This window comes from Clytia hemisphaerica, unplaced genomic scaffold, assembly GCF_902728285.1.
Source record: "Clytia hemisphaerica strain Z4C2 unplaced genomic scaffold, Clytia hemisphaerica genome assembly, whole genome shotgun sequence".
Taxonomy (NCBI): Eukaryota; Metazoa; Cnidaria; class Hydrozoa; order Leptothecata; family Clytiidae; genus Clytia; species Clytia hemisphaerica.
The window spans coordinates 182,496-205,081 of NW_027103581.1; the positions used below are offsets into that span (position 1 = coordinate 182,496).

The 22,586-nt window shown below is 35.4% G+C and overlaps 2 protein-coding genes across 5 annotated transcripts; both read right to left on the reverse strand.

Annotated features, from left to right (window-relative positions):
* Positions 1-412: 412 nt before the first annotated feature.
* Positions 413-21,500, reverse strand: LOC136801256 (uncharacterized). Of its 4 annotated transcripts, XM_067057883.1 has the most exons (21): positions 21,398-21,500; positions 16,450-16,588; positions 15,640-15,963; positions 7,955-8,116; positions 7,755-7,811; positions 7,600-7,656; positions 7,386-7,497; positions 6,872-6,949; positions 6,608-6,649; positions 6,369-6,500; positions 5,966-6,116; positions 5,330-5,443; positions 4,557-4,576; positions 3,795-4,224; positions 3,432-3,570; positions 2,853-3,131; positions 2,194-2,679; positions 1,740-1,882; positions 1,235-1,318; positions 959-1,081; positions 413-635 (listed from the first exon to the last, which is right to left on the reverse strand). In XM_067057883.1, the coding sequence occupies exons 4-21, from the start codon at positions 8,110-8,112 to the stop codon at positions 445-447; spliced, it is 2,796 nt and encodes a 931-aa protein (XP_066913984.1). In that variant the 5' UTR covers positions 8,113-8,116; positions 15,640-15,963; positions 16,450-16,588; positions 21,398-21,500; the 3' UTR covers positions 413-444. The 4 variants fall into 4 exon arrangements, with proteins under 4 accessions (XP_066913984.1, XP_066913985.1, XP_066913986.1 ...); XM_067057884.1 differs by lacking the exons at positions 15,640-15,963; positions 16,450-16,588; positions 21,398-21,500 and adding an exon at positions 7,191-7,270 and having other exon boundaries at positions 414-635; XM_067057885.1 differs by lacking the exons at positions 7,600-7,656; positions 7,755-7,811; positions 7,955-8,116; ... (1 more) ...; positions 16,450-16,588; positions 21,398-21,500 and adding an exon at positions 7,113-7,153 and having other exon boundaries at positions 414-635; positions 7,386-7,470.
* On the reverse strand, positions 13,034-16,552 carry LOC136801243 (uncharacterized). The gene is made up of 3 exons (XM_067057874.1): positions 16,450-16,552; positions 15,640-15,963; positions 13,034-13,158 (listed from the first exon to the last, which is right to left on the reverse strand). The coding sequence occupies exons 1-3, from the start codon at positions 16,550-16,552 to the stop codon at positions 13,034-13,036; spliced, it is 552 nt and encodes a 183-aa protein (XP_066913975.1).
* Positions 21,501-22,586: the final 1,086 nt, after the last annotated feature.

Genomic DNA, 22,586 nt, shown 5'->3' on the forward strand with positions numbered 1-22,586 from the left:
AGAAATTGCACAAAAAAGGGATGTTCCACCAGTGGGATTTTAGGGGATTTTTTCCTGAGGTATAAGCATCCTATAGAGAAGGTCTGGAGAAAGTTTCAGCTAGATCTTATTTTTTTCCTACAAACAGCCTGTATTTTTGTAACACGACCACACTAGATCGCCAGTTATATTAATCATAGTAGTCAGCTATGTACGGTAAAGTCCGTCCATTCTTATACTTGTTAATGATATTTAAATCAAATGAGTCAAAGTAATGAAACAAAAATCTAGTTCAAAACTCGCAATGCCTTTTGCTTCTCAAATTAAGACAAAAGATGTTATCTGATTTATAAATGTTCTGAGAGTATGTTTTCATCGTTTATCGAAAGTTGATGATTATCGAAAGTTCTTATCGAAATGAAAATGGACTAACTAAAAACGAGACAAGTTTTCCATTTTTCATTTTTACATTTTGTCTTTCTTAAGTTTATTTCTGTACCAAAAAAATAAGTCGCAATGTTTTACGAAATTATCAGGACGCATATAAGATAGTTGCGTCTTCAATCTTTTCGTAGCGGCGTTTTGCTGCTCATTGATTTGACTGTTTACATCTTTGTAAGAAGGGTATCTTGCCAGACAATAACCAAACGAACAAGCTGAAAAAGAAGGATTTGAGTTATTACATGATTGAAGTGGTTCAAGGCACACATACCACCTGTAAAAAAGCCGAAAGATCTGATGGCATACCATTTGTTAGCAATTCTAGAGGAGATTCTCACATTAACATTCGATTGAAGGCAAGGCAAAAACGTATCCTAGATACGGCTTTTATATACCACTTATAACGTGGTATATTTTCTTTCTTCGTTTTCTGTGTCAGAATCTTCTGTAATATAACCTACATTTCAAGAACCAACTAACTTTTGACATTTTATAAGCATCTTCATAGCAAAATAATTCCAAAAGATAAGCAAGTTACCTCTGTGATTTTTCCAGTGGAATCTGTCAATCAGGAAAAGGGTATCTTTGAAAAACACCGGATCTCTATTCAAGCAATAGGAATGGAGAGCGCAACAATTGTCATAGATAACCATCTTTGGACCTAAAAGGAGCATTTATGTTGTTTTCAATCAAAATCACCCCTTACCCTCCAGTAATTGTACAAAATGTGACAGAACTTTCAATGGTTTAAAAAAGGGAAACTAGGACATTAATAATACATTACTACGATACGTTACTTTGAAGAAAAGCCAACCTTGAGGAAATCGAGTCTTGAAAATGGTAAATGGAGTATCAGGAGACTCTTCTTTGTGCATGACCTGATAACCATAACATATACCTAAATAGAAATAGAATGGAAGGTCGTTTCTAAATCCCTTCGCAAAACCAGATCATTGAATATTTGCTTTTACCATAAACTTTATCCTCTACAATAAAATCATTTCACTGCAAATAACTGACCAATGCAAGAAACAGAAGAAATAAAGTAAAAATAATGTAGCTGTCAGACCTTCTCATTCATTACCTTCACTGAGTTGGAAAATAAAAGTCTATTGAAAGCCTAGACTCTATGTCTAGCATCGTTAAAACGCCCCTGTGCCACAGACCCGAAAAAAGAATCACCAGCGGGAGGAATACCAATTACAAAAGTACATTTTAGGTTTTTTTAGTGTACCTTGAATTAACCCTAAAAATAGCCAAATTTACCTAGCAGCCGTAATGGAAAAGGAAAACGACACAACAAAAATACGGAGACATACCATGTTGACAATAAAGGGTAAAAATACCCGACGTTAAATTAGGGTGACCACTATAGTTCTTCCTACATTCTTTCTTTTTCTTCTTCGACTTTGTATCTTGGTGATAGGTTCCACGCTTGCGTTTGATTGGTAGGTTTGGAAAGCTAGAGAGACATAAGACAGTGATAATGACATAGAATCTATCCTAAAAGTTAACAACCTCGGCTTTTTTATGGCTACTGATAGCACCAAATATTCTTTGGCGTCCATCAGTCACGTAAAAAAAGCCTGGGATACACAGGGACGAGGTTGAATTATTAATTGATTCAAAAATAAAAGCGTTCCAAAGAAGACGAGATAGATGAGTGTGTCATGATCAATTGAGTTAAAGATTTAGTTTTCTTTTTAATCTAAACTTCTGAATGTTTTAGTCGTGTATTTCTTTTAAAACCCGAAAAAATAATAACGTTAGTACCTTCCGATATGGTTTGCTAAGTTATTACACTTTTGAGTTGATACTGGCTCCGAGTCTGGATAAGGTACACAAGCTAACACAATTAAGTTGTCAATCAAATCCTTCCAATCTTCAGGTAAGCAAGAACCGCTAACTTCCCTCAGAAGGTTGAAAAATAAGGGGCAATGTTCTTGCAATTGTCTCATTTTCGTTACAGAAGATTTAACATCCGGGTCAAATAAGTCTGTCATTAGGCCAAAGACATATTCGCTGGGAAAAATAAAACTACACACTGGACTTGACGAGTACAAACATTGGAAGATATCGACGACACTGTCCAGAGGCTCATCTTCGTACCACATCATTACTTTAAAAATGTCAGGATGTGTTGCTTCCATTTCCTTTAGAAAAGATTGTAATTCCCGAGGCTGGAGTTTTTTCGACACCCATTTTTTCAGATTCTTTCTGTTATGCTTCCTCGGAATAGCCAAGCGGTCACGATATTCTCTGTAAATAAATATAAATCAGTTATTGAACTCTTTTATTGAACATAGCTTGTCCAACTAACTTTTTTGGAACTTTTTTTAAACCAAATAGTTGACAAAATGATATCAAATAACGTTATTTTGTTATATTTAGCATTTGAAGATTATTTTATCAAAGACACTTTATACACTTACGAAAATTTCGGTGTTGGTGTTTCATTGGTATCCTCATTGAGAACCAGCGCCGAAAATTTCTTTTGGTGGCCAAGGCTGGTTGCGTCACAAACCACACATTCTGGATGCTCACCACATTCAAGACATGTAGCACCCTCAGCAAAAGAGATATCCAATAGATCAAGGAAAGAGTACCAGGCATCCTTAAAATCTTGGTACTTGATGCTTTTTCTGAAGCTTGAATTTCCTCCATTTTCTTGGGAAATCGCTAGGATTTGATAATAGCCATTTAACGTGCAGCTAAAAGTTAAAGGGATGATTAATTTTTCATTAATACCTTATCGGGGAAAACTTCGTCGGGGAAAAGTGACGAAATTTTGGACAAGTGACGAATATTTTCCCCGACGAAAATTTTCCCCGGCCTTAATGCGTTTACCAACTACCAGCAAGTGACGAATTTTTCCCCGACGAAAATTTTCTCCGACGAAGTTTTCCCCGATAAGGTAGTATACAAAATAATGATGACACCTAAGTTTAATCTCGAATTTGTTATCAAATCAAAACAAACTTTAACATGATTATACGTAAAAAAATAATCACCTATTCCCAATGAGAAAATGAAGCATGTAATCTCGTAGTAAATCATGATGGATAAGAAATTTTCCCATGTTCAAGATACATTGTTCAGAACCATCATATCGCTGTGAGCTTCGACAACGTGTACAATACTTGCTTAGAACTAAAAATAATTAAAATCGTTTCTCATGATTCATATCGAGAAAAAAAAGTAGTAAATTAAGAAGCTTCTTTCTGGTATATGATTTGGATCGGGTGGGTTTTGATCCCACTACCTCTAGCACTTTAAATGCTATTGCTCTATACCACTGAGCTACCGATCCCTATTAATTGGAAAGTGGTTAAAAAAAATATTATTAGATTCTTTTCATTTTCAGAACAACTTACCTTTACATTTGTAGACGTGATTCTTATCATAAAGATTAACTAATTTGGTGGTGGAAGATATTTCATCGTCGCTACAACAACTGAAGGAATCCTGACAAATGATGAGGCCCTCTTCATCTCTTGGCAAATTAACTAGCGGTATTGCAGAGGTTCCTTGTGAAAATTGTACCTTCTTTGTTGATACTGCTGGGTTAAGTATCCTCGCTGAGTTTGTTGGTTGAATAATTTCATTTGCAGCGATGAAATCTTGAACCAAGATATTCTCATCTTTAGTAAGTTTTAAGTGAGCACAGTGTCTACAATATGTTACCATACAAATATGACAGAAAAATCTCGATGTGGGCAAATTATTTGAGACCACACCTACTGAGCCTCCAGTGACCACCAAAAGTTTTTCCATGTCAAAAATAATTTCAGAAACATCGTCTTCCTATAACAAATAGTTTTTGTAGAATGAATGCAAGATATAATTTTCATTCGATGTTACCGAACTTTATTAGGACATTCTGTTTATCCATTAATTTTATTTAGATAAAAGAGCTTCACGAAGAAACTAAATTACAAAATGCTGAAAACACTGATCCGAAATTCATCTGGCGTTACTTCGTCTTGCAAAAATCAACCAAACATAGACAAAAAGTGTTCAAATTATAAAAAATTTAAATTGTGAAGTGTATTTCTTTATTGTAATTTTCAAGTCAGTTAAGAAGGAGTAATTTGAAAAGAGTCAAGAAACTCAAAGAAAAGAATTGTATTAATTACCGGCTGCTCGGGAACGTAGTCTGAAATATATGAAGAATTAAATTATCTTTACAGTTGACTTTACAAAAAAAATGTTAATTGGTAAGATTTTTTAAAGCCAACAATTTAATAGTAAGAGCCAGCTATGCAAGTCATTAAACTAGATGAACATACGCTTTTTCAAAGTATACAAATGGTCAAATCACACCCTATGTGAAAAATTAGACCAGGTCAGTCTGCTGAAGAGCAGGTTGAACCAATGTAGACAAAAATAAAAAATAAATGATGGAGTCTAGCGTGATGACGTGATGGAGTAAGAACTATATCATAACTGCTTTCTTCTTTTGGCTATTTCACTTGCTAAAGAGGAGGATCAAACTGTTACTTTGAAACAGCATGAAAGGTATACGATGGTGATCTAGCTACAGATTTTTGCGACTTTGGAAATTCTTTATTCTAAATCCCTTTAAAGATTTAAAATGACCACTAACTGCCACATTTCTTGTTGAAAATGCGATTTGATTAAGTGAATGGGTGTACTTTTTCTTTCTTAAAAAATTGAAACAATCAAAAATTGTAATTTACCCTAGATTTTCCGCGATTGGTCCCCCAAACTTCTGATATGATAGTTACTAAGAATTACACACCAATCTTTCAAGTAAGCACAAATGTGTAGTAGCTGTTTAGTAGCTGCTTTAAACGAAATTCGAAGCTCGGCCGATACCATTGTAAATGTCAGTGTTCAAGATACCGACTTGACCCTCCTCTAGTTGTTATAAGCAATATTAACTCACTTAGCGGGTTATCCGGATTATCTTCATCTTCATCTAAGTTTTCGTCTTCGTTCTCTTCCCAGTCTTCAAGCTCATGAAGGATGTTTCGCAAAGCTTTGATGTGAATACACAAACCTGAATATAAAGGATTTGCTTTTCATTTTAACAAGTATCGAATAATACTCTGAGATGACCAGGTTTTTATTTTACATGACTTGCACGGAAGACATGCAAGTAGTCAGACTAACAGGTAAGAATAGTCGTTATATATTGGTATGCTTTAGGCGTGCAGATTTTCGCGAACAGAAACTTTCACGATTTTTTGATATTTTTATTCGCGCGAAAAATTCTTAAACAGTTCGATAATCGATAAAATTCTAAATTTTCACCTTCGTGAAGTTAAAGAACGACCATTTTATCAGGTTCAATGAATATTTGTCACTTTTAAGCCGGTTTTTGTCCAAAAAATTCTCATTTTAATCCTTTAAATGTCGTAAATCTCGCTATTTTTCGACCTCGTGAAAGTTTCTGCTCACAAAGGTTTGCACGGCTAAACATAAGCTAATTTCCTATTTTGAAAATTCCACGAAAATAAGTTCAAATCAAATTCACTTTCGAGTATCTCGTGAGAGCTGGTGGAAGTAATTAACTTCTTACTATCTTCAGTTTGCGTGTGTCCTGCATCGAAATTCAAAGCATTGACAAGATCAAATTCGGCTTCATCACAACTACACCCAAACAACCAACGTACTGAATTTCCACCATCATCTGAACAGCAGGTCCGACTAACAATAACATATTTACGTTTCTGGAAATATTAAAAAAAAAATTGGTTTATTTCATATTTAGATAACTCCCAGAACAACGTCCCAAAAACATTGGGAAACATCAATAAAAGGTATACACAGTATAAAAATCAAATCATACTTAAATAGGCATAAGGATGAAAAGAAGAAAGTAAAAGTCAATGTAGCTTTGTGTTAAACATGATTGTTCAACAGAAGAAAAAAAGCAGATGTTTGCAACGTTTTTTTTTATCAAGTTCAAGGATTAGAATTACTTTTAAGCGGGATTTTTCAACATCGTAATCAGGAACGACAACTCTTGTGAAATATTTGTCAATTGAAATGAGTGCCTTGTGCCTTCTAATTTCGATTTCGTATCCAAACGACACGTCTTGTTTTATCGACATCTAAAAAATATTTTTGTGAAAGTTATTCACTTGCCATAGAATAAAAAATTATCGCGAAAATTTTACCAAGCTGAAAAGGATAATTCTTTATATCCAAAATTTCTGACCTGACACGAGCCATCATTTTTTTCTCTGATCTCTATTCCAACCTAAGAATTCAAATACAGATACTTCAAATACGGAAATAATGTTATGTAATTACATAGTTTCTTGAGGGGTCAAGACCCCCCTTAGGTAAGAGGACCCCCCTGAAGTGCTAATCCCCCCTTAGGAAATTCATTTAAAATTTCATACCCCCCCCCTTAGAAAATCAGTATCAATGAAAAAAAATTTGAAATTTCGCATAGAAATACAACTGTAACCTGGCTAACCTCATGATGTTGAAATGAGGTATCTTCAGGCATTGGCTCATCACGACTGGGTAAATCTTCATTTAATGTCACCATGTGCTATATAATTTGAATTTTATTAATAGGCGAAAGTTCAAAAGAAGTCTCAATACTACTGTTAAAAGTCAAACATGCGGTTTGCATGCAAAATGTTCTTGTAAAACTCTTAGATAAAAAAAACTTGAACCGGTTGCGCATACCTTGAGATTAAAGAAATACCCACCCTAAACCAAAAGTCGGCAGGCTCAGCGTTTAGGTCAAATCCTAAAAATAACGAATAACCGTAGCATTAAAAGCCTACCTGGACTTCGTTGCTTTGAATCCCTAAATCTTGTATAGGTTCACTTGACTTGACATTCTTCGAGCAAAGTTTTCACGATTCTGTAAAAATATTGAATTGGTCTGCAGCGTCCCCTTGTTGTTATTATTTAGACTATTGATAATCATGTTATTTTACTTTTTGAATCAAAAATAATATATATATACGAAGTAATACCTTGTTCTTATTTGAAGCTGGTTTCCTGTATATTTTGCAAACATCTTCTTGTTTTTTGGCTTTTGCTACTGTTCGTCTCTTCTCGATTCTAACGAATTCAGGTGATTGTTTCCTTTACAAGGTAAATATAAATTACAAACGTTATACTTCATTCCCTTGAACTTTCCTTTTTCTTTGAAATATTTTGCAGGCATAAATTATCACATAAACATACCTTATGTCTATACGTTCACTTGATACAACACTGTTGCTACGACTTGATGTTCCCTTGCTAAAAGTGTAGATAGAAGAATTGTAGTTGGTGTCAGATAGAAATCATAGAAATAAATGCCAAATTCTCGTTGTTACTTAAGAGGTTTTTTAACATACCTTATATCTTTATTTCCACTTGACGTAGCACAGTTCTCACCACTCGATGTTTCTTTACTAAATAAAAAATATTGGAAATAGAATGCACATTACAATTACTGGTTCCAGTATATCAATGTCATTGTTAATTGTTCCTATTCACTGTTCTAAAACGTATCCTGTCATTTACTTACACTGTGATTAACAAGTTTTAGCCTTACTTGTTTTTCTTTTTCCAATCTTCAATTGCTTTTAAAGTTTTCGCACTCAAACACCTTTGATCTTCTTTACTGAGCTGTTCAAGGATCGGATCGCAGTCCAGAAATAAGTCTGAAAAACTTTTGTCCCATTTCTTCTTTTTTCTTTTTTTGTAACTCATTTCTCTGATATCAAATTAAAAATTTAAATTTTGGCAATTTGAGGACTTCATAATTGCAGAAAAAAAATAGACATCAAGACAAAAAAATCTCCATTATCTCCCATTAGGTCTCATACCCTTATTCTTTATGTTTATTCCAACTCTTCTCTCTGTCTTTTCATATGGATAGATTATTATCAGGGTCTTACAAAACTTTTTCCAAAAAGCTAACATGATTAAATTTAGAATTTTCTTCATTTAAAACTTTAAGTTAAGGTTTTCTTAAAAATGAAAAACTAACTTAAACTTTTTCTCACACCATGCTTTGATCCAGGATTTATTTGGGTTAATATCACTTATCACCTGACCTATCATTGATTTTAGTTTTTTACATCCACATTAATATTAGTTCAAAAATGAAAGTCTGGTGAAAGAAAAAATGGTGAAATTTTGAAAATCCTTGTTGATCTACCCTGTCCTCATACAGGAACAAAAGAATTTTGAGTAGTGATTGGTTATTGACTAGTAGTAATTTTCTAATACTGTAGACCTTAATTCTTGATCACAATGAACAAAAACACATGGATGCATAATAATACACATGAAATAATCACTTTCTCCAGATTTCTAGACCAATCAAAATATGAGCGCATAAATCTGTGCCTAGGTCAGTCCTGGTGACCAATGCCATTGCCAAAACGGATCAAGTTAAAATCTCAGAAGGCAATGTATGCATACTTTTATCTACCTTATTACATGAAAATAAATATGGAAGTATTTAACACGAATTGAAAAACTTCGTGTTAATAAAAACCCCCTTAATTAAAAGCAGCCGTGGTGTCCTTAAAAAGCAAATAAAATTTGTGTTAATTTTTTGCGTGTTAATTTCAAGGCAGTTAAATACTTCCATATTTACTTTCATGTAATTAAGGTATTCAATAATGGTTGCCCAGTTGCCCGCAAAGGAATACAACCCTGGATGGGTTTATAATAATATAGACATTGTAATTCAGGCAGTAAGCTAGTTTACAGCTTGGTTCTCCAGGCTAACATTTACCAACAACTAATCAAGCCAGTGTGTTATTGTTTTGATGCTAGACTTTTTATTTAAATTCAACATTATTGTAAAGTCATGAGTATATATCATCACTATATCATCACAAATAAAAAACACAAGTAAATGTCATATTTAAAAAAAGTTCAGTTCCCGATACCTCAACTTTGAAAATCTGGGTCAGTTATAGTTGGTCAGTCCTGGTCGGTCAGTCAGTGACGGTTGGTCAGTCAGTCGATCGGTCGGTGTTCGGGTTAAAAAATTTCTGCTCAGAAAATATCATTTGGCCTGGATTTCAGATTAATTGCCGCTCCCTACCTCACTCTAAATTTGTAATTAGTGAGGTTAATGATGAAGTTTGAACAGCGTTAAAACCGCTTACCAACCCTTGGACTCGAGTGAATCGAGTGACAGGAACGCAAGCTATTTTTGCAAAAGGCCTAAAAGCTAATACCGGAAATGCACATAAAAGTTGATTGTGCATGTAAAATTGAACGCATATAAACAAACCATATTCCAGAGCTGCAAAATGTCTCAATGATGGCCAAAATCCCCTCAATTTTCCAAACAATTTTGAATCCTACTTTGTGAGAAATGGGGTCATTTATTAAAAGGTAGTATTCCCAATTATATTTTCAAAACAAAAATCCCTTTTCAAGACCTCCTTAACCACGCCGAAATAATTTCGGAAGTTCCAAAATCGCGCCAAAAATGGCGGATGAAACTCTAGTCTTCTCCGTAATGTGGGGTAGGTAAAATATGCTGGTGCAAAGAAATTCGGCCCGATGACTTTTAAACTTTAGCTTATCGCTAAAAAAATGATAGCTAATAAAATGTAATTTCCCCACTAGAAAGCTGAAATCCTCAGCTTTCAGATGGTGTAGCTATGGTGCTTAAATTGAAAAAAATGGCAATCTTGTTAAAAATCACATTTGTTTCGAATTTTTTTAAATTCCAGGGCCTTTCAATTAAAGCATTTATTCAGATTGATTTTTACCCTGACTTTCTAAATGGCTTTTCTAACCGAGATTGTGACTCAACTTAGCTTTTTGTTTTGTTTCGAGTCCTTTTCCGTGTTCAATTTTATTTTATTTTGAAAGAACAGCGCTAAAAGGCATAATGTACTGGTCAAAAAACATTTCTTTGGAAAAAATAGATACCTGGAATACAGTTTTTTTTTAGTTTCCCTGAGAACCTGATTGATTTAAAAAAAGAATATTTGGAATGAATTTACTGCATGTACTTTGCATTGAAGTTCATTTGCCTGTAAAATTCTCCCTCATTCCGTGCAAAAAAGAGTGCGCACCCTATCAATGATCAAGTTCTACTGGAAGCACTTTTAACATCATAACTACTCTACTGATTCTTTTAAAGAGTTTGACTCCCTCGTGAGTTGTTTCCGTGCGAGCGATAAAGTGAAAGTAATAACCCACGGGCCTGGGAACAAAAAATAAAAAACCACCCTTCCACCCCCCCCACCGCCAAACTTGTTTATTTTTGATTTGATTGAAAGCGGGCTTTACGTGCCCCATTTATATCCTATATTTCTCGTGGGATTTGAGGTTAGCGGCAGACAAGCACTTCTGAAAGTTCTTACTATGTGTTGATGAAAGTAATGAGGTAAATCTTATTTTGAAGACCAGATATAGAAGGTTTTGTTTACATTCGTTCAAGTTTACATGCACGTTCAACTTTTTTGTGCATTGTCGGTGTATTATCTATTATAATATTATATACCTATATATCAGATTATCAGAATCAATTAAATATCCTCCATCTACAATCCAATCCATTGACCATGAGCAACAATACCACCAAACAAAATAATCAAAGCAAGGTGCTGCCATCATCAGTTCACCCTATTTATTTTATACTGTCAACAGATAGAAATGGGTGAAAAATGCCACAACCCTTCAGGAAGGAGGAGTAAATATCAGAGCCAATTTTGGAAAGTATAAGAAATGCAAGAAGGATAAGAGCTTCGGAAAAGAAAAACACACCCTGTACACGCTAATTTTGAATTTTTCTTAAGAACTTTTTTAATCAAAAGTGATTATTTTTCCTACAAACCTGTTCCGAATTTAGTTAAGATACAGGGGTGTAAAAGAAAGTATATGTAACACTGGGTATGGACATTTCGTCGATCGATATAGATTGTGAGACAGGGGTGTGTGCAAAGTCAACGCCAAATGAGCGTTATGAGTATTCTGATGAAGATGAGATGAGTATTCTGATGAATATGCCGGTATCTCGTCAATGGGAACCAGAGAAGGAGTACCGTATTAGACAATCATTTCTCAGTCTAAAAGGTGTCACTCTTTGCGAACGCAGAACTCCGGGCAGACAGTGACGGGATACATGGTAAAAAGTAAATATCCGTTTTCTTCTCGAAGTTTTACAAATCTCCTATATATAAATACGGTAAATCATGTCATGCCGAAACACCTGTCTCAAAGCCCCGGTGGAATTTTTTCCCACAACGGGGCCAATACTTTCTATCAAAATCTCTATGGGGATAGGAATTCTATTGTTCCAAGCTTTAAAATACACAATGAAGATGGTTTTGGAGTGCAATTTTTTACATTGGATGGATTTCGAATGGGGATGAAATCAACGGGGACAAACTTTTTTGTATCTATTCAACGATTCAATGCAAAAATTAGATTCTGTAATTATATAATACATAAGATCGAAAACGCTCTCTCTCCGCTCTCACCCCGGAAGTAAAGTTCAATAGCAAAACGATGAATGAATTTGGCATACTATGACGAGGATCGGGGATTCCAACGGTAGAAGACGAAAGACTTAAAACAAATAATATATTGAACCGTTATTTAAACGTATAAGCTTTCCCGAGCCTATAATCTTCCTCGAATGTCTTCATTTTGTGTTTTATCACCACCAAAAAAATGTGTCAAACTTAAAATTTGAAAGAGCAAGGTGGTTGTTTTTTTGTGGAAACACGCAAATAGTGATACCCAATAATATTCGCTAAAGATTCTTCCCGAGAAAAATTTTACGTTTTTAGTGTTCTATCCCTATGAAAGTATATATTATATATGATTGAATCTCTCCAGTCAAAAACATCTAGTACTATATTTCGATAAAACTTTCTATTTTGTTAAGGGAAGACTTCTTGCCTTACAAATTTGGCGAATTCGGCAACATTTTTCACTCAAAAATTTTCATGGAAATCCACCTATACGTTATTTCCAAATTTTGAGTCCCATAAGATGGTAAATCACAATAAGGTACGGATGATGGTCCTTGATTTGTTACCGTGACCTGCCGTCGTAATCCCAACTTTTAATTCAATATTTTATTTCGTTTTCATCTCAGCATACTTTAATTGGATTAATTTTCGTAAGCTGTAATTTTGCGAGGCAAAAGGTTCGTTTTTTTGAATTTATATTCACTAATCGGCAATTGCAAAACAAAAGTTTTGCGAGTATTGAATTTCGCAACTCAGTTTTCTCTCGCAATTTAGCAAGATTTTATTTTCGTGAATGAAAGGCAAACATTTGCAAAAAAGCGAAAATATAAATTCGCGAAAATTAATCCAATTAAAGTAGACTTTATTTTGCTTTAATCGGTTGTAGAATTATCATTCAACTCGTCGAAGGTACGAAATCCCAGATCTTCGTTACACTGAGCTTCTCCGCTTAGTAATGCCCCCCGTCTTTCTATCGATGTTTTTGCAAATGTTCCCTTATCGTCATAAAAAAGCCGAACCAATTATGAATTTGCATGTGTGAGAAGTAATCGTAATTCACAAATTGATCCGTCTTTTGTCTACAACAACGCACTCCATCGTTGTGCCATTTTTTAATTATGCTATTAAAATTTGTTGAAATCAAATTTTTTTCATGTGATAGAGTTGGCGCGTGTTCAGTATGTTGTTGTTATGAAATTAGCACCGTTGCAAGTTGTGGACTTTGAAGAAATTTTTTTGGTCATCTTTGGATTAACGACGTTTTCGATTGAAGTTTCTGTTTGGATTAATGTATGGTAATCTAAAAAGGAATAAGGTAGAAGCTTATTTTGTGAAAGTTTCATTGCTATAACTTTTCTAGGTTAAAAGATATAGCATCGTTTAGTCAAAAAACGCTGTTTTTCGTTGCAAGTTATGGCCGTTTACGGTACCGGAAATGCACATAAAAGTTGATTGTGCATGTAAAATTGAACGCATATAAACAAACCATATTCCAGAGCTGCAAAATGTCTCAATGATCAAGTTCTACTGGAAGCACTTTTAACATCATATTCTTTTAAAAAGTTTGACTCCCTTGTGAGTTGTTTCCGTGCGAGCGATAAAGTGAAAGTAATAACCCACGGGCCTGGGAACAAAAAATAAAAAACCACCCTTCCACCCGCCCACCGCCAAACTTGTTTATTTTTGATTTAATTGAAAGCGGGCTTTACGTGCCCCATTTATATCCTATATTTCTCGTGGGATTTGAGGTTAGCGGCAGACAAGCACTTCTGAAAGTTCTTACCATAGTTTGCAGAGGGGTATGAACCCCCCTAGGTTTATTTCATCCCCCCCTATATACCCATCCCCCCCTTTTGTAACGAAATCTTATCCCCCCTTTTTTTTTACAGAAAATCCGTTTCGAAGGAAACTCGCTTTCCCACCTACCAGCAAAATTATCAACAAGAAAGAGTATGAAGTATTATAGTCACGAGCCAACAATGACAGAATATAACTAGCGTTTTTCATTAATCTTGATCATTTTAAAATCTAATCTAAAATGTGTGTGTTCTGTTGAAAGTTCTTCAGGTCCCCCCCTTTTTTATTTGATCCCCCCCTACATTCCCATCCCCCCTAGTTTTTTCACTGGGCTGCAGCGAGCCAGCCAGAGCGACAATGAACTTTCTATTATATTTCTAATTGGTTGAGTTGCAGGAGGCTCTGAGGCCCCCATTTTCCCAACTATAGACGCTTTAAATGACCGCCCTGTCAGCACCTTGAACTGACCAACCAATTCCCCTTACATGGCATGGTAAGGGTCGGGTTGACCCAGGCGAAGACGCAATCAAGCAAAAGGCAGGCAAGCAAGCAAGAGGCAAGCCAAGGCAGCCATTCATTTCTAGTTCACTTCGTCGCACTTGTTGCAAAGTGAACTACTGCGAGTGGGAATCATACCTCAGTCGCCTTTGCAGCAACCAAGGTTAATGACCACAATACCCCAGCGCCTTTTCTCAAAAAGCAAACTAGCTTGCACCATGGCAGGATAAACAACCAACTATACCCAGGCCAGGTAAAGACAACCAACCACCACAACACTGTCCGCCATCTTGATTAGCTTACCTTTCGGCTAAGGACTTCATGTAAACAATTGCACGAAATTTACTTTCGCTTTACCTTTGGGCTTAGCCGTGGGCTTAATGGAAATGCGAGTTGAAAAATAGTTCACAGATCATCAGAAATTAATTCAAATAATTCCTTTCGTATTTGTGTGAATTTTTCTTTGCTCGAAGATTGAACGTAAGCTGTAAAGCCGTCTATCTTTTCTTTAGTTATAGAATCAAATATTGTAACTCGCTCCATGATAGAATTGAGATGAAAATTGATATTGTCAGTCTTCCAAGACGCCTATTTATTTAGTTATTGGGAAAATCTTTTGGATCAAGTGCTTATAAAGAACGAAATATTCTATGGCTTTAAATAATTACTTTATGCTAATATTCTTCGTTCTTTAAAAACGTTTCTATAAGGAGTTCTTATAAAGAACGAAGTATTCCATTAAAAAATTGTCAAGTTTGAAAGCGAAAGTACTTTGACTCGTCATTCCAACCATCAATATGACGGCTTAACGGCTTACTAACCCCTCTCAGGCAAAAAATCCGGCTTAAGGGTCGGTTTAGGTTCAGGCTTAAATTAAATCCGGCTTAACTAAAAAATGGGCGTTTGGGTGGTAGAGAGGCGTTAACTCATTTTATTTTTTTCAAATTGAACAAGTCCCAAAACGAAAGTGGTATGATTTCAAACGAATTGGGCGTTGTCTAAAATAGGCGTGGCCCCTTTATCTTACTATAAGAGGTTGTGTTCTATGCATTAAGCAGGGCAAGTCGGTCCCAACTGCGCCAATAGTAGAGCGTACAAATAAAGGATTAACACTTCCATGTATTCAGGGCCCAAAGGATTTGGTAAATCTCTAGGCTGTCACAGAAGTTTTTGTGACATACACACTTTTGTTATAAGAACTATTCTATGAGAACATGAGGTTGGATTTTGGTTAAAACCTAAGAACAAATTAAGATCAGCCCCACCCACAAATTTTAGAAATGACTAACAAATGCTGGTTTAGCCCATTTGATTAAAGAAAACATATTAAGAAATTCGTAAGAACATTTTAACCCTGAAATCAATTAAGAACAGGGACAGCCGCGCCAGAGCCAAAATTTACTGCGATATTTTATTATTAAAGAGGCGTGTAGAACTGTTGATAGAACATTGAAATATCGACAATTTCATTATATATTATATATACCTGTTGGTATCGTAGGCGTTACAGTTGTTGAATCTTCATCTAGCGTATTAGTTGTTGCAATTGTTGTTTTGATTGTTGTTGTGGCCATTGCTGGAACAGTTGTCGCAATAGCGGCTTCGACGGTCGTTGCTGTTGGCAAAGTAGTAGCTGTTGTAGTTGGGTTGGTTGTTGAAGTTATTAAGAGCGCGGCCGTTGTGGTTTGTAACGGTATGGTCGTTGTGGTATCAGAAGTGGTCGTTGTAGTTTCACTTTCTGTGGTGGTCGTTGCTGTTGTTGTCGTTGAAATCATTGTTGTTGTTGTTGTTGTTGTGAGAATTGTAGGTTCTGAAAAACAAACAGATTTGTAAACCTTGAAATCACTAAAAAGTTTACACAAAAATTTAAAGGAAATTTTGTTTTTGTGCACGAAAATATAGTTTTCGAAGGAGGAACCATGGGCTAATAATTTGTCATAAAGGCTCAGGAAGGTAATTATGTGTAATGCACGTGTAATACATTTTAATAAAGTCAATCTCATGAAATATAGACTAGCCACATGGCATCAACAACCGTAAGTTGGCCTAATGCCGACATCCCTTTTTCTAATTCCGACAACCTTCTTCTCTGGTGGATAGAAGACTTTTCCTCCCTGACCACTAAGAAAAACATTCCATCAACGATTCTGATCTTCTTATTATCCTATTTCTAAAGAAGGGTGTCGGAATTAGATGAGGGATGTCGACATTAGACCAACTTACGGTATCCAATCAGTTTTCTTTATGATGTAGTAATTGGTTATTAACAACCACCCAATGTAATGCAGAATGTTACCTTCTGATACTTGGCAGAGAACTTGGAATCCGTTGCCCACGATGGGTGCACATGGATTCGCTTTGAAGATGAGTAAAGTAATGAGCACATTCAAACGTATCATCCTCTGATACAATAATCCCAACTACTCTTGACAAACCTAAGAACGAAGAGAGATGTTGTCACCTTTATCGGCAATGAATTTTAAAATTTCCGTATTTATTGGGTCTGTTTACCAAACTACCCAAGCTGGCACATAACATTGGTTCAACGTTCATCTAACGTTGTATGGACGTTGTGAACATTAGATTAACGTTGAAACAACGTTGTGTGCCAGCTGGGACTTAACTTGATCGATATCATTATCAAGGACTTACCATTAAGTGTCAACACGTCGACACGTATATATGTGAGTTCGAACATCGCGGAGAATGCAGCTTGAATTTCTTGACATTTCGAGAAGAAGTCATTGCGATGCTAATTCGCGCGCTTTCGAATCTACGCCAATCAAAACGTTCGAATTCTAAAAAAACATTCGAATGTCGAATTGTCAACAAAATGTTGCAATCCACATTTGAGTTTTGAAATTCGAAGAGATCACATCATTCAAAGAAGCCTTTGATTTTATATTTCTCTTCATTTTATTTTGGAAAATTGAACTAAATTCTGTTTAGAGATTGATTTTATGTGATGTTATGGTTCAGGCAGGTGTACACAGAAAAAATGAATATTTTTCTATGGGATGTAACTTCAGTTTTCACTGCATTCTTTTTTGTCCTTCTGAATTTCGATTTTGAAGGAAACTTTTATAACTTTTAACTTTGATCAAAAAAGTGGCAAGACGAAATATTGGATACCATGGATTTCAAAGGAAAGTGAGTGTTGTTTGAGAGTTTGAGAAATGCCAGAATTATTCTAGGTAGGAGGTAAAAAGTTGTTTTTTTGTGCAAGATATCATTTAGATTTTCTCCCGATTTTCTGCACTTTTCGGACCTTTCGCACAAGAGTTTTTCTTTTTGGTAAATCTCTTTTCCTGCTAATACAAAAACAGCATACATGAGTTATTTTTAAAATAAGCCACCAGTATTATTTTAATTTTTTTTCTTTTTATCATTTACTTTTCATTAAAAATGTTCAAATTGTTTCTGCTTATTGCTAAAGTCATTCCTAATGTGCAATTTCAAGCTTGACGTTAATTCTTTAGAAAAAGGAGGTACTCAAAACTTCAAGACAAAAAAGCATAGATGAAATGAATTACAACCTATAGACATCAATGCATCATTTTTTGGCATTTTTCATCCTGTTTAACATGATTTATTTGCATAATTCATTTCTGGTTCCAGTATTTTCTACTGGCCTTTTCTATTGGCAACATCAATCTTTTTAAGCTAAAATTTTTTTTTGTCTTTTTGACAGGAGGAATCTTTGAGCCTAGCTGGCATAGTTTTAATTTCCGTCTCTTTGATCACTCTTTATGAGTATATATAAACACATCTAAAAAATATATATATTTACAGCTTTCGTTTTTGATTAAAAATATATATACGTAACTGAAAAATACTACCAATTAACAATAGACCAAAAAAACAAACTGTTATGGCCCTATATATGAAGAAAGAGCACTAACGGCTAATGAAACAAACTAACACGTGTAGTAAATGTAGAATAGGCAACAAGACCCAACGTGAATGAACCTAAGAATAGGTGACTTGAGATCTAGCAAGTGTGAAGAAATATAGGTAGCCACGATAGAAGAGGACCTAGCAAAGGTTTGGTTAAAGGCTAAAATATGACGACGCGTCAGAGACGCACAAGAGGCAACTAATGTTCAGATTTCAGAGAAACATATATACTATATATATAATGAATAATACAAATTAGTTATCTTGGTATGGCAGATTCCAATATTGTTCTAAATTTAACCCTGAGATCAGGGTTGTACCAGTTCTCAATGCAGTTCTTAAGCTCAAGTTGTTCCTCCGATTCTGAAGGAAAAAAGGATTTGATTCGATGACATTTTCTATTCAGTATACAGTCTAGAAAATTGATGTTATTTTCCAAACATATATCATTGATCTCATCCACTACTGAATAAGTACGATCATTCTTATCAAGTGCCATAACTGACAAGGCATAATCACGAGTATTAACATTTACTAACATTTGATTCACCAGGTTCATTTTTCGATTGTATAAGATAACTTTGATATCAGATATTTTATAGAGCTGATGAAGATGGTTTTTTGCGTGTTTGGATACACCAAGCATGGCTTTCAGAGCACACCTTGATTGTCTGTTGATTTGATCCCAGTGGCAGTTCTTAAACTTGATCAATTCGAGACCATAGAGGAGTTTTGGAATCACTAGGGTTTTGTAGATATCGATAATTTGGTTTGGATGGAGGTACCTCACTCCACCAGATATAAGCGAGGAAGTGACAGACCACATTTCCGATATACGATAGTCCAAGTGACTGTGAAGTTGGAGAATGCTGATAGACTTTTTCCATAAGAAACCAAGATGCTTGAGTTTATCTTGTGGCTCAATCTGTTCGCCATCCAGGATGATTGATTTGTCGGGTAGAGCACTGGTACCTGATATCAAGTACTGAGTCTTTGTAGTATTGAATTTCAGATTATGAGAACGACCATAGCGTACACATGTGTCTATGAGTTGTTGTAGACCACAAAGTGTTGGGCTAATGAGAATGAGGTCGTCGGCAAACGCAACAACTGACATGCTGGTTCCGTCTGGAAGATATGTTCCATGATTAGAATGTCTGATCTCTGAGAGAAGATCCTCTGTATATAGGTTAAACAGATAGGGCGATATGATGGATCCTTGTTTGACACCTTGTGACAGCTTGAATGAATTAGATTTCAAACCTCCATAAGCAACCAATGACTCACTATTCAAGTAGGAGGATATTAGGTACTTGAGAATAGGTTTTGGAGTCAATTCACGATTTAGAAGTTTGGTAAATAGGGTATTCCAGTTGCAGCTATCGAACGCCTTAGCTACATCCAAACTACATATATACAATGGTGATCTGTTCTGATTGTAGTATTTGATTGTGTCCTGAAGTAGTAGTTCAGCATGCACGGTAGATGAATGGTTAGTAAAACCAAATTGGGAGGGATGTGTAGATTTCAGCGTTGGGCATTTATCAATGATGATGACTTCCAGCAGCTTGGAAAGGGTTGGTATAATACTGATCCCCCGATAGTTATTTGGGTCCTTTAGCGATTTGTTGTTTGATTTAACTAGAGGGATAATGACTGATAAACTAAGTGACGATGCGATATCACCGGAGAAGATACGGTTGATGAGGTAAGTAATATGTTGTAGGAATTCCTTACTCATTGCATAAATAAAATGTTCACTAAGTATATGGAAGGGGTCTGGAGTCTTATCCTTGTTCAGTTGACCAATGGCTTCCTCTACTTCAGATTGAGAAACATAGACGGTCTCACTTGATGGAAGGTGGTTAAGAATTTCTCTTAGTTGTTCATTGCTTTTTGTATTGTCTACAGTTTCGATTCCGGGTTTATTTAAGACAGAGTTGAAGTGATTGGAGAATTCTGTAATTATCTCTGGTTTTGACATTTTTCCATTGATAGTAAAAAGTTTCTGCGAGTTTTGAAAATCCTTTACAACCTATAGATATTTATACATCGTTGGAAAGAGCTAGAACTGATCTTTCTTTCTATATATTTGTATAATTAAAAGGCAGATTTCTCTTACCTCTTTAAACCCTGAAAGTTTGTCAATTTTCGTTAAACATGGGAAAAAACTTGTCTTTTTACAGAATACTGAATCTTTTTATCAAGAATCAACTCACAGACAAATTTAGTATTGCCAGAGAGAAGAAAGATCAGACAGTTCAAATACACAAAATTTAGCATGTAAAACTTTCAAAAATCTCTAAATAATTCGAGCAACATGTGATGAAAACAGCTAAAAAATTCAAAATTCTCTTTTATTGACGTCAAAAAAGTGAAAGTCTATCAAACTGAGGTCAATGAGCATATATATACGTGTTGGCACTTAACTCTGTCCCGTATGGGCTATTTGACAGTAGAAAGGAATCATGGGACTTTCGATTGGTCTAAATTTTGGGATGTTTTTGCGTCCAACCAATGGGAAGACGTTATTGAGGCGCAATCAGCACCCCTGATTACCCATGATTCATTTCGACAGTGAAATGGCCTATATGGGAAGTGGTCTAGTTATAAAGCTGGCTATTCCGCCATTTTGTTTTCTTTTTTCATTTTACGACCTACGCGATTGAAATATTTTGAAATTCAGATGTTTAAAAATCTAAGGTAAAGTAGAAAACATGACAGACTAGGATATATAGGTCAGATAGGTCGGAAAGGCTTTCTATTGTTTACCAAGTCTTATCCAACATTGAGCTGGGGGTAAAAGGGGGTCTGGGCCCAAGTTATTCACCGGGAACAAGAAAAATCGAGGTTTGCCAATATATTTTTTTCCACCATTGTAGCTTACTCCCAAACTGTATGTATGTATGTATGTACTGTTTACAGGTGATTATACTTGGGACAAAAGACATTATACTTGGGACAAAAGATATTTATTCTTGCTTTCACAACTAATGCGCCTCTTAAAGGAAAGTAAAAGGAAAAACTGTTTTTATAAACGACTGGTTCGAATTCAAAGTTCAAGTTTTTTATAAGAACAAACTATAATATAAGAACATAAGCCTTCGATGGCCAACATATTAAGAACAAATTAATAACATTTTAAGGCTTCACAGACTCAAAAATACCCTGCTAAAGTAATCGCACACTCAGAAAACGGTGAAAATAAGAACAATTTGGGCTTATAAAATTCAAAAAGTTAAAAACATCTACAGGCTTAAAAAATTTTGATGCTCTTATAAAAAAAAACGTGTAATTTTGTTGTCATCTTCAGTTGAACAAGGAAAGAATGCAAAAGTTTGTCTTACCATCTTTCCAACTCCATATACCGGTTTCAACATCTCTTTTTATATCCAACCAGACTTTGTCAAAGCTCTCTAAAGTCTTTCTCCAAAACTCCTTTTCAACCATATCGTCAGGCATATATAAAGTGGAAAGAGTTACATCGGATCACCCAAAGTACCTTCATGTTTTTTTTTTATTTTCTTATCTCTGATCCTGTCTTTCTCTTTTCTGACTGTCTGAGTTTCTGAGTTTCTGAGACTTAGTTTCTCATTTCTGACTGAGTTTTCATACCTGTCAATCATTTGTCCATCAATTTCGACCAACCTAATTTTCGCACCGAGTGGGATTCGAACCACCACCAAAGAAAGACCTTCAGATTCGGAAGCCAACGCTCTATCCACTGAGCCATCGCCGCACAGCAAAACCACGCAATTCATAACATATTATACCAAACTAGCAAAAGACGGGGGTAATGTTATTATAATATGGGTAAAAGTACCCCTTTTTTAAACCTGACTGAAATTCGAGCCGTTACTAGCAACCCTGCGGGGCCCAAGGCGCCGAGTATGCACCCGGCACAGTGACAAGCCGTTACTAGCAACCCTGACCCTACCTAACTGTTAGTTAATCAATTCCAAACAACAAAACCCCCGGAAAGGTGACTATCAGCGATCCGTGGATAAAAAAATAAAAAAATGAAAAATAAAAAAATGAAGGTAACTTTGGGTGATCCGATATAACTCTCTCCATATAAAGTAGCATTAACATGGCTTATTGTAATTTACGGAATCAGATTCCGCCTTTTAATTTGCGGAATCTCATTCCGCAAATTACTAATCTACGGAATCTTGTAATAACTCCCGACGGCGTTATGGTATAAGCTTCAAATTTTCCATGCAAGTTCGTATCAATGAGGGGCTGTTTTGTGGCAAATTTGGGGTTCTGAAACTCATTGGTTTGTGAGTTACGAGTACTTCGAGTTTTGCCTTAACCAGCCTAGGCAGGAGTGTATTACGTAGTCTTATGTTTTTCCACCGTAAGTCTCGCTTACATCATGTGTCAAACTTGATTTTTGGCACGCATTTCCATATTTATTGAGGGCTTCTTTGTGCAAAATTTGGGCTTGTAAAACATATTGGTTCGGGAGATACAACGATTTTGAGTTTTTTTCAACAAGGGCTGTTAGAGTTCCTTACGTGATTTTACGTTATT